At 45.8% G+C, this 18,449-nt stretch overlaps 1 protein-coding gene across 2 annotated transcripts in view; it reads right to left on the bottom strand.

The window, feature by feature from the left end:
- Positions 1-18,449, bottom strand: part of LOC134435475 (kelch-like protein 29) — a 161,714-nt gene that overhangs the window by 109,636 nt on the left and 33,629 nt on the right. Inside the window, exons 3-4 of one of the 2 annotated variants that reach the window (XM_063184476.1) lie at positions 17,581-17,666; positions 9,803-10,310 (exon numbers count right to left, since the gene is read on the bottom strand). In XM_063184476.1, coding sequence (XP_063040546.1) covers positions 9,803-10,186 — 384 coding nt within the window. In that variant the 5' untranslated portion in view covers positions 10,187-10,310; positions 17,581-17,666. The remainder of the gene's footprint in view (positions 1-9,802; positions 10,311-17,580; positions 17,667-18,449) is intronic. The other variant, XM_063184475.1, reaches the window with a different exon arrangement.

The raw sequence follows: 18,449 nt of genomic DNA, 5'->3' as shown, positions 1-18,449 counted from the left end.
CGAACATTTGTTAGTCAAGGTGGGTGAGGGGGGGTTCGCCAGTATCAGAGTTTGTGACTATAATGATTGGAAACGTTATGTTATGCTGTTTTATTCGAGTTACAGCATACGAATACCCACACAATTAACTGCATATCCTTGTTTTATTTTATTTATCTATTTTTTTTAATCATTTTCAGACAGAACAGTATGAAGGAGACAGGAAATGAGTTGGGAGAGAGAGACGGGGAAAGATCAGCAAATGACCCGGTCCAGAAGTCGCCGGTGTAGCAGTGCAGTGCCCAGCTGTTTGAGCCACGGCTGGGCCATATATCAATTTTTTTTAAGCAACATTGTTCACATTCACATCGCAAAATCCTCATCTTTACAGGGGAACTAGTCAAGGGCTTGTTGTCAAGATGGCCGCCTTAACTACAACATACTATAGTACAATGTATAACCTGTTGAGGGAAACCTTGTGTTGACAAAGAAATGTACCAGGACTGCTTCAGAAAATACGTAGTCATCAAGCCTTCTAGAAACAACATGAATATGATCACTCACTCCAATGAATCCAAGCGAGTCCCATATGCACAAAACATTCAGTACTCACTCACACATCCTATTTTCTCTCCAGAGGCAAACACTTTGTATTTTCCCCCCGCAAAAGGTATAGAACAAACGGTATCAACACAACCTCTGGAGGTTTTCTAATGATGTGCGGACTAAGCATAATGGAGAGAACATAACATAATTCCCCCAGCGTCGAAAATACCAACCGACAGCCACGCCGCCGCGGCCGCATCAGATTGTTACAGTAACATTTTGCTGCCATTTCCAGTGCGTTGATTGGAAAATGAAAAAGCCGGGCTCATCGTCGGCCTACACCTAAGGCGAAGACACCAGCAAAATGTCATATGCAAATCAATGACTCATTCAGCCGTTCCCTCTCTAACTCTCTCTCTCTCTCTGAAAAGCAGTCATTACAGCGAGTTCAAAAATATTAGCACTGCATGTGCAATATTCCTGTGATCCTATTCAGCAGCGAATGTCAATACAGCGAGCGGAGCAGAACAGGGGCAGAGCATCCAGGGCTGCCTAACATAATATTACAATGGAGGGAGAGAGAGACAGAGAGACAGAGAGAGGAGGAGGAAAAGAAGAGCCAGAGCAAGGGAAAAAAGACAAGAGAGAGAAAGACAATGAGATAGAGAGGCCGTGCATGCATGTGTGGTAAGTGTGTGTGTGTGTGTGTGTGTGTGTGTGTGTGTGTGTGTGTGTGTGTGTGTGTGTGTGTGTGTGTGTGTGTGTGTGTGTGTGTGTGTGTGTGTGTGTGTGTGTGTGTGTGTCTGAGAGAGAGAGAGAGAGAAAGAGAGAGAGCGAGAGAGAGTGAGAGACAGCAAGAAAAAAAAAGAGGAAAAGACAATGAGACAGAGAGTGCATGCATGCGTGAGTGTGTGGTAAGGGAGAGAGAGAGAGAGAGAGAGAGAGAGAGAGAGAGAGATAGAGAGAGAGAGAGAGAGAGAATGTGTGCATGCGTGCGTGCGTGCATGCGTGCGTTCGTGCATGCGAGCGTGTGTGCATGCTTGCGTGTGTGGTGTGCGGTTGGGTCCATTAGAGACAGAGGCAGCTCTGTGAGTTGGAAGAGGGCACCGCTCACCACATGTATGAATCACAGATCTCGAAAAGAGAGGGATAAAAATCAATAACCATCCCTTGGTCCAGCTGCTACGCCTAAGCCCATAATTACTCATACCCATGTCAGGAGTTTGATTTCATAAAAATCTTTTATTTGACCTAGAAAAACATGTGAGTTTGCCTCACGCATGGCTCCTGCGCAATCCATTATCTTTCGTCTCATGACTAAATTAATTCCAGGCAACCGAAATACTGGTCAAATAAAAAGATTGACGGGAAATCCGAAATGGACTTCGCTGTGCATATTATTTCCCTCATTTGGTTGATGGTAAAAATGTCCTTGCAGTGTACATACCCTTCATTTGCTTGGTGGTAAAAAAAATGTCCTACGACGGTACATACTGCATTACTTCATTACTCTTCTTTGGTTGATGGTAAAAAACCCTGTACATGTTATTTCATTAATTTGGTTGGTGGTAAAATGTCTTTTCACTGTACACATTATGTTTCTATTGTTTAGAGTTTTCACATTGTACTTATTATTACATTAATTTGTTTGGAGGTAAAATGTCTTTGCACGGTACATGTCATTTCCCCAAATGTGGTTGCTGGCTGAAATCCCCCGTGCTCGTTTCTATGGAGTATGCTGGCTGAGAAGGAGCCACTTCCAGCAACTCTAAATAGCCTTTTCACTCAGAAAATTGTGTTTTCCAAAATTGTTTTAGTGATTCACCAGATCGTAACTTGTACAGCGAACAACCTCCTGGGGCTATAACCACTCTGTGCAAAAAGCAGGTCACCAACTTGAAGTTGAAATGAAGGAATAACATAACAATAGAGTGAAGGACCTTTCGGGGATGCTTTCGATGGAAGCCATCTTGCGTGTGGCATTTCCATTCTCGCTTGTACTTTATTTTGGCATTTAAACGGGGTTATGTGAGGGGAAATCTTTGAGTAGCAGCAATGTTTCTGGTCTAATTAAACACATCAAAGAAATTACATTTTTTGATTACTCTGATGAGATCTTTAATATTTCAAGCCAACCATTTAGCTGGCGACAGAACAGTGGACCATTTTTAAGATTACCATTATAGAGATGAGATTGACTGCATTTCATTTTCAATCCCTCCAACATGCAGTTGCTACAATATTTTGTACAATATTTTGCACAGTCTAGCCTTGACATGGTTCAGCCTTTTGCTGCCCAGTGTAAATGGTGATGCCAAACACAGACTGCCAATGTGTATGCTGAGCAAGGTTGTACGTCCTTCGGGATAAGCAAGCTCAAGCTGTACAATGTGTGTGTGTGTGTGTGTGTGTGTGTGTGTGTGTGTGTGTGTGTGTGTGTGTGTGTGTGTGTGTGTGTGTGTGTGTGTGTGTGTGTGTGTGTGTGTGTGTGTGTGTGTGTGTGTGTGTGTGTGCGTGTGGTGCATGCATGCGTGGCGTGCGTGTGTGCGCATGTTAACAGAGGCTAAATCCTCATATGTCACTTGACGTTCCTCCTGTCTCTCAAGGCATGACAACAGCGCTCGCTCGGCCATCACGCCTATCAAACTAGCCAGCAGATGCTGGGCACGCTCACCTCGCCTCGGCAGCGAGGTGGCTGATTGGCCACTTAAATAGAACGCCAAAGTCAGATAGGTTGGCTGGCCTGGCGGCTACATGGGTGGGGTTATATAAAGCTGACAGCCACCGTCAAATCAGAACACGGCAAACATAATCCCGTCCAAAAACCGACGTCAGGTAGTAGTAAAAAAAATAAAGCCTCGCAGGGGCGAGGAACCTTTAAGCCAGCTGCTTTCAGATTTGTAGAGCGCACGCCCACTGCCTGTTGGGCAAATCTCACACGATCCCTTCTGACATTACATGAAGCCACACAGAAAGACTGACAGGGAGAAAGATAGACAAACAGACATGCTGACAGACAGGAAGGCAGCCAGGCAGACAGACAGACAGGTAAGATAAAAAAATTGCACAGAAAGACAAGCAAGGCATGATCAAATATACGTCCACTATAGGATACGTTTCATGGTGGTGTTACAGTAGCCAGGTTGCACTGGCTGATGCAACCCAACTCAATTTCATTAACCTCATACTGCAGATAGGCCTGTTGACGGGCTTATTCACTCTTTGCTGAAAACACTCAACTACATGATAACAACATTGCTGTGGCTGGTTGATGTTTAAGGGCGTGACGCCAAAAAAAAAAGTTTTTCCAATTCATGAAAAAATTGATCGAAAAAATTGGAAAAAAGTAGAAAAAAATAAAGCACTTAGTGGTCCGTGGAATTTCGCCTAATTTTTGCAATTTTTGAGAAAATGTGTCCTGCATCAATACATTGCATAGGCATGTCACACCGCAGGAAAATGAAGTCGCACCACAGGAAATTCACTGCATTATGGCCATTTTAATCCTTTTGTATACATGACTGACATCTGAGCTCTTGCTAACTTGATAATGATATTGTGTTTAATCTTATTATGTGTTTTCATTTATAAAAAAACTTTTTTTCCTTCTATAAGAGCAGTCACACCACAGGACACTATAAAATGAACCTAAGCATTGTGTGACAGAAACATTGCAATATGAAGACATATTAAGAGGTTAATAGTCACCTTGAGCTTCCACAGCACTCTCCAATAACTGAGATACTGACTGGTTAGGAGCCAGTCTTTAAGACCCTTGTAGAAGGCCTTGCAGCTGCCCGTTCACAAACGTTGACATACATGTCACCCCACAGGGCGCAATTTGTGTTACGAAATTGAACTTGTAGTTAATATTACTGTCTTGAGTTTTTTTCACATTCACATATCTTAATATAAAGTTAATATTTATGCAATCACGCCAATTAATAATGTTGTTGGTTAATTTATATATATATTATATTCCAGGTTTCATTAATGTTACAGTCACACCGCAGGATATTTGACATATAAACCTTTACATAAATCTTAACAAAAATGTTTCTTCTCATCTAAGACTAATATGAAACATAATGCATCACATCTTCTTTCATTGACATTTGTTTTTTAAAGGAAAAATAACCGCTTTGTAGGTTTTTAACCAATGTTACGAAAAAACAAGGCGTCACGTCTCCCACCCTATGACAATGCAGAGAGCCTCAAGTAACCGACTAAGACTTGGTCATTTCCATTTTAGTGATAATAATGTTATAATAGAGGCTCTGCGCTAAGGGTTCAACATTCAGACACTCAATGAGGGACACATGTTCTGGATCTGCCCATAACAGAAAGTTCACCTGCCGGTGAAAAAGGTAGAAGTCTGAATTGAGAATTCAAAGGAGAATTCCCTTAGTTTCAACACTGTTGCATTGCTCACACATTCTAATGGGGGCCATTTTTGTTTACATTTTTAAGTGACCTAAAATACGTCACATATCATACCAAACCACAAACCATGACCCGTTTAGAATGAACATGATCTTGAAAAGAGATCCTGAATAAAAAAAATGCTGCGTCGTCGTGTACTGACAAGTCAAGGGTATCGTGAGAAATACAACTGGGTCATTCCACGCCAAATCAACAAGTGCCCGCGCACTTAGGTCTCAAAAAATTCTGAAAATATTACCAAGTGTACCCATGGTACTTAAGAGAAGCACTGAACATTTATTTGAATGTAAGATGTATACTCTCCGTGTTACAGCCAATTTTACTGGGGGAGGGGGGTGCCCATTTTGTTCACACTCTTTTTTTTGTCAAAGTTCACAAGCCCCTAGCTCAATAACTAAACCATGTAGGAAGCTCAAATTTGGCATGCTGGTACATAGATAGGAATAGTTTGTTGCTAAACTGTCAGTTTTGGTCTGTATGATCCTGCATTGTCATAGCATTCCCTCAAAGATGATACAAATTGTACTGGAGTTTTTGGCTGTGCTCTGTTTAGGCCTTCAGAAGACATATTTGTGCCCAACATAGCCTCTTGATATTTTTCCCTTGTAGAGACAAGTAGGAACACTCTCATAAAAATCTATAAATAGAAAGAAAACCCCATCAGTGTTTGAAAAGAAGACCTCACAAGTCTGACAAATCATTTTGGGTGTCATTTTCAGAGCTCCAGAACCCCTTGTGGGATTGTCCACAGATTTTAATTTTATTTTTTTCTTCATTCTCCATGAATTCTTCTTTTTAAAAATGCCAATGAGACCTGTCTTATGTGATGTTTTCTTTTTTAATTTCCAACCTGAACATGGGCACCATGCACATTGAGAGCAATATGTTTTCTATGCGTTTCTTCCGCTGCCATCTGCTGGTCAAAAAAAGTAACAACATGACTCTTTGTGCCTGACCTACTGTCTCTTTTGGTGTGCGAACCTGCTCCCACATTGAACGCTCCTGAAATCATTGAAATTGAAAGGGATACCTGCACCCCTGCACAAGGACTCTCGGGTGATCATGTCTGGGCAAAATTTGCATTTGATTATTTAGTCTTTACATTAAATGTTATAAAAATCATGTTGCTCTCTTTTTGCATTTTGCCCATGTTCAGGGTGGAAATTAAAAACGAAAACATCACATAAGAAAAGTCTCATTGGCATTTTTAAAAAGAAGACTTCATGGAGAATGAAGAAAAAAATAAAATAAAAATCTGTGGACAATCCCACAAGGTGTTCTGGTGCTCTGAAAATGACACCCAAAATGATTTGTCAGACTTGTGAGGTCTTCTGGTCAAACACTGATGGGGTTTCCTTTCTATTTATAGATTTTTATGGGAGTGTTTATACTTGTATCTACAAGGGGAAAAAATCATGTGGCTATGTTGGGCACAAATATGTCTTCTGAAGGCCTAAACAGAGCACAGCCAAAAACTCCAGTACAATTTGTATCGTCTTTGAGGGAATGCTATGACGATGCAGGATCATACAGACCAAAACTGACAGTTTAGCAACAAACTATTCCTATCTATGTACCAGCATGCCAAATTTGAGCTTCCTACATGGTTTAGTTATTGAGCTAGGGGCTTGTGAACTTTGACAAAAAAAAGAGTGTGAACAAAATGGGCACCCCCCTCCCCCAGTAAAATTGGCTGTAACACGGAGAGTATACATCTTACATTCAAATAAATTTACAGTGTTTCTCTTAAGTACCATGGGTACACTTGGTAATATTTTCAGAATTTTTTGAGACCTAAGTGCGCGGGCACTTGTTGATTTGGCGTGGAATGACCCAACTACATGCTGAAATTGGCAGGATTTCTCCTTTAAAATCAGGACAAAACATTTTGCTAAAGGGAAAATACAGTATGATATCGCCCTATTTTCTGTGGCCAAACAGAAGCCGCAAGTATACTGCCCATCATGGACCAAGCAAACAAATGCCAATGTAGAGGTTTACATGAAGACTCTTTGCACGAGGTGAAATGATGTCAGAGCAGCTTAAGTGGTTGATGAATCAAGCTATAGGAGCCTGAAGGGAGAGGAGGAGGCCCTCATGAACCAGGCCAGCGTGTAGCCTACTGATTATGTTTGAACATACATTGTACTGTACATATAGACACACACAGGGCTGCTGACAGCTTTTGCTGGGCCCAGAACAAAGTCATTGAAAAGGGCCCCCAACCCAATAAATACAATGTAATGGGAATCCAATTCTGGAGCCCCTATCTCCCTGGGCCTGGGCCTGGGCCTGGGCGACATACCCGTTCGTCCCCCCCTGTCGGTGGGCCTGGACACACTCATGGGTTAGTTTTCCAGAGCCAAAGGATAGGGTCCCCCTGAATTGAGTCATAACTACATTGTATGCAATGAGAGGGGGGTCTTAAAGACGATTTTGTCCTGGGCCTGGACAAAAGCGTTCAGTGGCCCTACACATATGCAAACACAAGCATACGCACATAGACACACACACACATGAGACGACACACACACACATCATCACATATGCATCAGGCTAGTGGACGCACATGGCCTTGGTGACATTCTTGAGTGCTCCATTGAAACAACCATGTCAGCCTGCCATTTCTGTGCTCTTATGTTAATACAGCATCAATCAATGCACTGCGGGATGGAGGCTGGAGGCTACATCCATCAGAATACAAACCGACGTCCTTGACACGCTCTCCAAGCAACCCCATCCACCATCCCACCGTCCACCAGCACTGACAAAACTGTTCTTTGCTGCACTTTCCAGGAAGCATTTACACAATTAGTGCTCATGTTATTTAAATTGGGCGGGGAAAAAAGCCCTCTTAATACCTCGTGAGAGAGTAGATAAAAAACCTTAATGCTTTTAAATGCTCAGCAGCAGTGGCACGACAACGTGGCTCTGAATCTTTCTTTTCACTGGCATTTCTCCAGGCAGCTTGCTAAAGGCCGTCTCTCTCCATCTCTCCTATCTTTCTCTCTTCTCTATCTCTTTTTTCTCAGTCTCTCTCTATCTCTCACTCTCTCTCTCTCTCTCTCTCTCTCTCTCTCTCTCTTTCTCTCGCTCTCTCTCTCTTGCTCCTGCTCTCGCTCTCCCGCTCTCTCTCTCTTTCTCTTGCTCGCTCTCTCTCTCTCGCTCTCTCTCTCTCTCACGCTCTCTCTCCCTCTCCCTCTCTCTTGCTCCATCTCCAACTGTAGGCCTTATGTGGAGGAGTTGTGCATCTTGGACACAAATCAATAATCAGGCTTTTGCTATTCTCTATCGGGAGATTGCTTGTAGTGATGTGAGGAAGAAAAGATCACGGGCAGAGGATATGATACGAGTGGGCCCTGGAGCAGCGCGGACCCTTTTATGCTGCGCGCCACAACAGCTGACCCGTGGCGGCGCAACACAACACAGCACAATAGGGGACAGAAAAAAAAGAGGGAGAGAAAAGGAGAAGCGAGAGAGAGAGAGAGAATGAGAGTCGGAGAGAGAGAGGAGGGGAGTGGGGGGTTGGGGGAGGGGTATAGCCAGGAAGAAGTAAAGAGGGACAGGGGGGGCATTTGGACATCTTATAGGCTTCCATGGAAGTATCTCTTTCTCTCTGTCTCTCTCTCCATCCGTCTTTCCCCCTCAGTCTTTCTCTCCCTCTCTCTCTGACAACAAAAGGTGTTACACGCCGGCTCAAGTGATTATTTATGCTCGTGCTTCTGAAGGTCAACTATCCCCCGGTAAATAAATGCAGAGGAGGCCATGACTGATTTGACAATAACAAAAGAGAAAGGCAGTGCGACCATGACAGAAAAAAAAGACACAGGCAGGGCCTTAAGGGAACCGAATGAATGTTCAGAAACACCACTTGGAAAAAAAAACGACTAGATGGCATGGTTGTTTCCTAAACAGTTTGCACACTCTTGAATTTTTTCTTCTTTACATTTTTTTTCTTTTTATTCATTCACTGGCAACCGTGATGACGTTTCGACCTCTGTCTTTCTCCTTTTTTTCTCCACAAAACGTTACTTTTTTGTTCAGCACCAGGGATTGTGCCCAAGTAACTATACCAGTGTTTCCTAAAAAGTCACAAGACTGACTTGCGTGTGCGGAGGGGAAAAAAATAATAATGCAACCAGCAATGACATGCCAAAACATTCAGATATGATTAGCGCAAATGGACAGATATGCATCTCTGGCCACAAAGGAAACAGGCCAGTGACATTCTGTATTCAATTTAGCAAAAAGCACAAGATGTGCAGAATGTCCGGCGCCACTCAGAAAACCAAAGTTATGGTGTTTACAAGCCATACAGCGGGCACTGCAGTGGTCAGGAGTAGGGAGAGCTGGTGTGTTTGTGTGTTCCTGTCATTTGGGCACATATGGGCAAAGGTGTCACCGAAAGGGTGCAAAATAAACAGAAAAGAAGTTCTGTTCTGTTATTTTTTTGGGCAGAATTGTTTGTGTTTGTGTTTGTGCGTGTGTATGCACGTGTGTGTGTGTGCACGTGTGTGTGAATTGTGTGTGTGTATGTGTGTGAATTGTGTGTGTGTATGTGTGTGTGTGTGTGTGTGTGTGTGTGTGTGTGTGTGTGTGTGTGTGTGTGTGTGTGTGTGTGTGTGTGTGTGTGTGTGTGTGTGTGTGTGTGTGTGTGTGTATAGTAGCTATAACTGGAAATGGAGTCACACATTTTTGTATTGGATAGTGTAGGAGAGAATTGTTTTGTGTGTGTGTTGATGTATGTTTGTATGTGTGTGATGATGGTCTCACCTCGGAGTTGGCATGTGTGTATGTGTGTGTGTGAGAGAATGCGTGTGTGTCATCATCTCACCTTAGAGCTGGTGGTGGTGGGGTTGGGCAGTAGGCGTTTGCAGGCCAGCTCTGAGCCGCCAGAGGAGGAGGAGGTGGTGGGGGGCATGGCGGTTGGCACGGTAACCTGCGGCGGCGTGGGCAGCAGCGACGGGATAACGGGCAGGGGCAGCAGACCCGGGCGGTTGTTGCCGCCGGCGACCACAGGCACAGAGACCCCGCCTCCTCCTGGCGGTCCTGTGCAGCCATTGGCCAGGCCGCCGACTCCTCCTGCGGTGCTGTGGAGGCCGTTGATGTTGTTGTTGCCGTTGCCACAGGCGCTGGCCACCAACGAGGTGCAGCGGTCGCGCCGCTCCCACGCCCCCCGGAAGTCCCTCTCGAAGCGCGGATTGTGCCGCGACATCATCCACGCGCAGAGGGAGAGGGAGAGGGAGAGGGAGAGAGGCAGGCAGAGGAGACGGGAGGCGAGACAGGCCCCAGCTATCAGGTGTTGAGAGGAGAGAGTCTTCTCAGGAGGAACCAGGGTTTGCCTGAAACATAAACAAACACAATGCAAAGCAAGACGGTGAGCACAGAAAGAGTTTTCAGTGGTAGAGATTACGAGAGCATTACCTCACAAGAGCATACATATGGAACATACATGATATATAAATATACATTCTAAACGTGTGCATGTATTTACAAGCACATATAGTACTCGTGTGCATACTGTACATGTTGTGAAAGGTCATTTGTCACTCTGCTGTTTTTGAACCCTTTGATGAGGGTGTGCATGAGACAACGAAAGTCAGTCACCCATATTCACAACGTTATTTCAAAACAGTGCTAATGTTCAGCACAATACTGATGAGCCTCAAGCATGTGCTATGCTGCAACACACAATGGGCCCGACACACTGACATAAAAAAAGCATACACTGTGAACAGCACACTCAGAACAGTGCAGCCAGCACTCTGCTGTAAAGACAGAAACTCAGAGAGACAGAGAGAGAGAGAGAGAGAGAGAGAGAGAGAGAGAGAGAGAGAGAGAGAGAGAGAGAGAGAGAGAGAGAGAGAGAGAGAGAGAGAGAGAGAATGCACATTACAGTAGAGAAGGTTGTGAAAGAGGGAGAGGGAGTGGAGGGAGAGCCAGAGTGCGATATGCAGAGTTGGGGACTGGGGAGTGAGAAAAGTGGCAGACCATGGGTTTGAAAGTACTCAGAGAGCGAGAGAGCGAGAGAGAGAGAGAGAGAGAGAGAGAGAGAGAGAGAGAGAGAGAGAGAGAGAGAGAGAGAGAGAGAGAGAGAAAGACACGGGTGTGACAGTAATGCATCAATAACTGAAAAATCCATGACCATGCATGATGACTCAGATATGAAATGTACCGTTCTTCTGAGAGGACACAGAAAACAAACACTCCCATATGTGAATTCCATTAAACATGCTAGCTATGCTAAAAACACTCTAGAAACAGCACTTGCTGGGAAAAATTACATATAAATATATATATTAAAAATTATATATATATATATATAATGGCAGGCATGACCATGAATCACTTGCTGGAATGGCAACGATAACGACAAATTAACGTCTCTTTCTTAAAGGTCATCTTGCATTACCTCTTAAAAAACAGCCAACCGACTTAATAACTCCCCCAGAGAGTTTTGTAAACACTACTGTAAGTAGCACGCTTGAGTGGAGCGGAGCGGGGCACCAACATACGCTGCAAAAAAAAAACAAGCTCCATCTGTGATTAGAGCAGTCCATTAGAGCAACACGAGTGGAACTTCTGTAATAAGAGAGCTTCTTCTTATTTTTTTTTTCGCGGACCGTCAGCAATGTTTTTAATGTCGACTCAGATTTTTTAGACGGATGTGACAAAACTTGGAAGTGGCCGCGGCAATCTGTCCCCCGCCAAAGGCGGTTTTGAGAGACACATTTTTTTTCCTTTCTTTTTTTCTCCTTCTTTCCTGAACCGAGTCGAGTTTGGGCAGAAGCTTCGCTGTCAGCTAAAGACAGGAAATAATTGAGATATTTTGTGGCAGCACAGTTGACAAAGATAAAACAAAGAGCGAGCAATCAGGAAACCAGAGTGAAAAACAGACACTATTTTACCATTAGGAATGTAATGAGTTGCAGAGAGGAAAATGAGCCTTACTGTACACAATGGTGAGAGCACAGACAGACACACACACACACACACACACACACACACACACACACACACACACACACACACACACACACACACACACACACACACACACACACACACACACACACACACAACACACTAAAGCACACGCACACACACAGAACCACTAGTGTGCAGTGCACAGTGCGCACACACATCTTTGCACTCACAAATTTTCTGACACATCCACACACGCACGCACGCACGCACGCACACGCACACACTAAATATACAAAATAATCACAACATACACTCACACACACAGGCATACACTCAAACACATGCAAACAACTACAGTTGACACACTCTTGCGAGTTCATCTCTTCTCACATCTGATGTGGTATAACACAGAGATGGAGGGTATTTTTAGCACCACTTCAGTCAGAACCAAAACAAAGCCGAAAACACCCTCTAAATAACAACACAAAACACTACACACAGGGACCATGACAGCTTTAAATTGGCTCATGACAAAAATCACCTGAAAGCCCCCCCCCACTCAATACATCCAATCTAATAGGGACCCAAATCTGGGCCCTTCTTCTCCCTGGGCTCCGAAACAACTAACCCCTTTGTCTCCCCCTCTGTCGGCTTCCCAGTATCCACACACGGGGTGTCTTCATTACCTACTGCTCAGTTACAGATTCATAAAAAAGGAGCAGATATAGCAGCATCCCATCTGAGGTTGTGGTGGCTGCAGGATACGGTGAGATATTGTTGCTATCGAGTATTGTTTATTTAAGAGACCCAGGAGACCTCTCCCCTATTAAATCCCCATCGCCCATACCGCAGAGGGAGAAGGGGAGAGAGAGAGAGAGAGAGAGAGAGAGAGAGAGAGAGAGAGAGAGAGAGAGAGAGAGAGAGAGAGAGAGAGAGAAGGATAGAAGGGAGGATAGGGAGGAGGGGGAAAAATTGCCATGAATGAGTGGACAAAAAGCTAGAACCCAATTATAAATAGCTCCGAGACAAAGTCATTTAACCAGCCCGGGCGGCCCACACATACATACACTGTATGAGTGTTGCTGCTGCTGCTGCTGCTGCATACACACAATAAAAACTCTGTGTGTGTACAGAGCGGTAAAATTAAATATACAGTAGCAAAGGACCCGGGGGGTGGTGGCGCGCGCGTGTGTGTGTGTGTGTGTGTGTGTTAGGTCTGTCTGTGTGCGTGTGTGCACTCTTTGTGTGTGTGTGTCGGTGTGTGTGTGTGTGTGTGTGTCGGTGTGTGTGTGTGTGTGTCGGTGTGTGTGTGTGTGTGTGTGTGTGTGTGTGTGTGTGTGTGTGTGTGGCATGAATTCTGTGCATGGCAAATAAACTCCACAGGGACTCTTGCTTATGCAAGTGAGTTCCAGGGGCTTTGTCTTGCATTCACTTCTCCTTTTTTCATCGATCTCTCTCTCTCTTTTTCTCTCTCTCTCTCTCTACTCTTCTGACTTTTTTCTCCTCTCTCCCTCTCTCTTTTGCTCACTCACTCTCTTCCTCCCTCTCCCTTTCTCACTCACTTCCTCAACTCTTCTGACTTTTTTCTCCTCTCTCTCTCTCTCTCCCCCTCTCTCTTTCATTTAGTCACTCTCTCTCCCCCTCTCTTTCTCCCTCACTCACTCTCGCTAACTCCACTCCTCTGACTTTCTTCTTTCTCCTGTTCTGTTCTTTCTGTAGTGTTTTATCCAACAGTTTAAATTACCCTGGCGATGGCAGAGTGTGTGTGTGTGTGTGTGGAGCAGGGTGTCTGTCTGGTGGAGCTCACGGCTGGCTGGGCTGGGGTGCCCTGATGCATGGAGAACAGATCGGGTGCACCGCGCGGAGCGAAGAGCCGCCGCGCCGCACTGAGGTGGCATCCCATTTGCACTCCAGATCGCCAGGGCTCCTAATAAGGTGAGGAGGAGCCGTACACGGGAGAAATAAAGATATACAGCACAGCACACACATGCACAGTGCAGCACAGCAAAACATTTTGCAGCCCCAATGTTGCTGGAGGTCTGGTTAAGTAGTGCTCTTCTTCTCAGCTCTCTGTCCTCTCTCTCTCAAACTAAAACTAGTCTGCCACTTTGTCTGTCTGTCCATATCCCTTGCGGTCTCTCTGTCTGGCTCGCTCGCTCTCTGCCTCTGTCATTGAATGTGTATTAGTGCAGCAGAATAATTAGAAAGGCCGGCCAATCCACTGTAATCTTATCTCATTTGTGCATGCTGCGCCTAGTTCTCAGCTGAACCGTGGCAAACAATGCAGCGCTCTGTTGTTGCCCCGTTAATGGCCACTGTTGGAGAAAGTTCTCTCTCTCTCTCACTCTCTCTCTCTCTCTCTCTCTCTCTCTCTCTCTCTCTCACTCCCTCTCTCTCACTCCCTCTCTCTCCCTGCCTCTCTCTCACTCTCACTCTCACTCTCTCTCTCTCTCTCTCTCTCTCTCTCACTCTCTCTCTCTCCCTCCCTCCCTCCGAAGCATTATGTATGAGGGCTTAGAGTTAGAGCGGACCTGTGACTTGCAAACCACAACAATATTCTGGTGGGGAATTAAAAAAAATGTGCAGCACCACCCTACTGTACACCACACTGCACCACAGTAATAAGTTTGCAGTCTTTTATATACTGGAGAAAAAACTGGGACCAAGCACGGAAGCACATTTATTTTTTTGTGTTGGCAACCGATAAGGCCAAAAACCAATCAGGCTAGGCCGGACATTTCCTGTGGTGAGGCTGGTTGATGCTCACCCATATTCACCCGTCCCTGTGTATCTGATGATGGCTCCCCTCCGTTCGGCTTACGGTCTATGACCAATTCACATGGCTGTGGTAGGAACTGCTACATAATTTATGAATGGTCCTCAGGAAAACAGAAGTTCACCATAATGTTGCTTGAATAACAGGTTTTCTCACCCCTACCCCTACACCCATATAATCTGACACAAACGTTAATGAAAATCTTTCAACAAAGGTGGTTCACAAAAGGGGGAACATTTTTTTCCACAGGATGAATAAAAAAACAGGGTAAGCGTGAATTGGAGAGATAAAGTAATGCCTCTTCCACTTGCGTTTTTTTTTTTCGTTTCTTTTTTTTTTTTTTTTTACTTTACTCCCAGAGAAATGGTGATGATGTCTGATTCCTTTCGGGGCGGCCCACAAAGCACGCTCGGCCAAACTCCCAATTTATTATCGGGATTCAACATCCCCCCGACACTCCTTACAGGCCAATTTATCCATTCAGCTGCTCTGCAGAGAGACGCGCTAAAGAAACACGAGGAGAGAAGAGGAGGAGAGCAGAGGAGGAGGACATTGTACCTCTCTCTCTCTCTAGTCACCACCATCCATCTCTCCCCCGGGTTTATTGTAATCCGTAGCTGCTGGAGAGAGAGAGAGAGAGAGAGAGAGAGAGAGAGAGAGAGAGAGAGAGAGAGAGAGAGAGAGAGAGAGAGACATGGGGTCCCACAGGTGCGGATGTTCTGAACATCATCAGCAGGTCCGGCACCTTGGGAAGAAGTGAAGAAGTGAAGACAGAGAGAGAGAGAGAGAGAGAGAGAGAGAGAGGGAGGGAGAGGGAAGGAAGGAAGGGACAACGTGAGCTCCCACACCCCTTCATTGTGTCTGACAGTCACACAGCAGATGTCTCATCAAAAGCAACAGGTGCTCAGGGGTGAGGTGGGATAGGGAGGAGAGAGGGAGAGGGGGAGAGGGAGAGCGAAGGAGGGAGAGAGGGAGAGAGAGAGAGAGGAAGAGGGGGAGCGAGTGATGCTGATGGAAGCAGACCAAAACTGCCGACTCCATTCCTCGTTCCTTTTCATTACACTCCAAACCATTAATAGGCCCTAGGCAGTGAACACGCCATAGACTTTCATTGAAATTGCATTCAAATGCCTGGCGGATGCTCTCCCATATAAAGAAAAAAAAACTAAAAGGGGCCTTCTCAGTCTCACACTAGGTACGGTTCACTCGCACTGTGCTGGGGGTGTGGCGCACTCCATAACTGTGTAAATGCAGCATATATCAGACCTTGAAAGCTGCTCCAGTCCACACGAAAAGTAGGCAGAAAGTTTGGCAAATGATAAACCCTACACACAAATGTGTGCATTGGCACTTAATACACACTTAGGTCCTAGAGCCCTCATATTAATACGTACTGTATATAGACACAAGTTTCTTAAACCGAAAATTAATCTGAATGAACACCTCAGTGGTCAAAATGTAATTCTGCCATGGAGTGAAGGGATTTCAAGTGTGCGCACCTCTCACTCAAGAGCATAAACCAAAGTCTCCAATAATATAAGCATGTGAGACTCAGGAAGACTATGGAATGCAAAGCAGAGGCCAAATCCTGTCACATCCTTTTACAATCACAGTCTAGTGGCTTTTCTCCCACCCCTACCCCTCCCTCCACTCTAAATGTGCGTGAACGCGCACACACATACACACGCACGCACACACGCACGCACGCACGCACGCACGCACGCACGCACGCACGCACGCACGCACGCACGCACACACGCACGCACACACTCACACTCTAAATGCTACCATTAGCTGTGCAAGAGGATTTTGTTCCCCCGGCGCAATCAGCTCCATTACTGCAAATGAAAAGTGAATGACAGGGAAAAAAAAAAAACGCTAGGCAAAAATGATGCGATTCATCCACAGATCTTTTGAAGTCGGCACAATCCCATCTATACCATCCAAGTGTCTGCCACCAAGATTGCAAGTCCACGGGTTGAAAGGGGGGTGGAAGAAATGTGACTGCATTAGCTGAGACAGTGGAAATACATTCATTCATTCCACCACAGATTGGTTGGATGAGGCACTACAAAAAAAAAAGATGTGCCTTCCTCTGTGAAACTGGTGGAGTTGGAATTAAAAGGAGCAGTGTGGGAATGGTGTTTTATTGCGTTTATATTGCAATGGAGGCTGCTCGCTCGGTTGGTTTGTTGGTGCACGAGTGCATGTCAAATAGGGGTTGGCCTTTTGCAGGACTAGTTCCTCTGCTTTCTCTCACGCAGAATAGAGTGGAGTGCAGTGGAGTAGAGTATATCACCGTGTCCTCAACTGACAGGTTGAACAGGGGCTGTTCCCTGCCACCAGAGACCTGGTGTGAGTGAACATGCACGCACACGCGCACACACACACACACACACACACACACACACACACACACACACACACACACACACACACACACACACACACACACACACACACACACACACACACACACACACACACACACAAATTGGGATAAAAAGAGTGGCACACACACACACGTACGCACGCAAAAAAATAAAAAATAAATGAACGAACGAGGGAGCAGGGAGGCAAGCCAGCGAGGCCAGAGAGGAGAGAGCAAGGAATGCCAAACACTCACCACTGCGCCAGGAAATGGAAAAATGCTAAGTTAGCCATTTGCCTGAAACCATCACCCAGTCTGGCCTGGCACCTTGCTTGCCTGCTGCTTCAAAACCAAAGCAATCTAAATGACGCCAATTTTGTATTTATTATTTATTTTCCTTTACCCACTAGCACTCTACCCCCCAAAGGGCACGGACCCTTTAGATCAGGAAAGACATGCACTTTATGACATGAGAGGTAGTGGGGGAGTGGTGAGTGAGAGGTGGTTGGAGTGGTGGGGGTGTTTGTTAAAAACTCACTCAATTCATGGGAAATTTCTGGAAATTGAAAAGGCTTCCAGGAGAGTGTGCCTAGATGATAGTGTTGCTTGGGCCGGGCCGGCCTTCTGAAATTGAGGACACAAGCAGAAAATGTATTCATCAGTATGTCAGCAGTTTTTTGGGGGGGGTGAAGCACACTTCTGTTATACAGTATATTTTTTGAGGCGCTAGGATGACCCATGTCTGAACACCTTCCAAAACACACACACTCGCACGGCAACACGTCGTACCTCGACGTCAGAGAAAGCAGCTGTCCACCCACCGTTTAAATGAGAAGGTGTTTTTTTTAACCCATCAATGCAGATTTAATGATGACAGTTGGTAGGGAGGAGAGGGTGGTAGGGAGGTGTTAATCTTTTACAACTGTGGCCCACTGGTAAATGCATGGATTGCATTAGACAGCGTCGGGGGAAATGCTTTTCTGCTTCCCTGAAGACACGAAATACGTTCCTGCTGCACTCTGAATGACCCCTTCCCAGCACTCACGAACGGCAAGGCAGGCAGGCAGGCAGGCAGGCAAGGCAAGGCAAGGCAGGCAGGCAGGCAGGCAGGCAGGCAGGCAGGCAAGGCAGGCAGGCAGGCAGGCAGGCAGGCAGGCAGGCAGGCAGGCAGGCAGGCAGGCAGGCAGGCAGGCAAGGCAGGCAAGGCAGGCGGGCAGGCAAGGCAGGCAGGCAAGGCAGGCAGGCAGGTAGGCAAGCAGGCAGGCAGGCAGCAAGGCAGGCAGACAGTCAGGCAGGCAAGGCAGGCAAGGCAGGCAGGCAGGCAGGCAGGCAGGCAGGCAGGCAGGCAGGCAGGCAGGCAGGCAGGCAGGCAGGCAGGCAGGCAAGCAAGGCAGGCAGGCAAGGTGG

The sequence above is a fragment of the Engraulis encrasicolus genome, chromosome 19 (genome assembly GCF_034702125.1).
Source record: "Engraulis encrasicolus isolate BLACKSEA-1 chromosome 19, IST_EnEncr_1.0, whole genome shotgun sequence".
NCBI classification, from domain to species: domain Eukaryota; kingdom Metazoa; phylum Chordata; class Actinopteri; order Clupeiformes; family Engraulidae; genus Engraulis; species Engraulis encrasicolus.
Note: the sequence above shows the minus strand (reverse complement) of the source record. Positions and strands in the feature narration are given on the sequence as shown.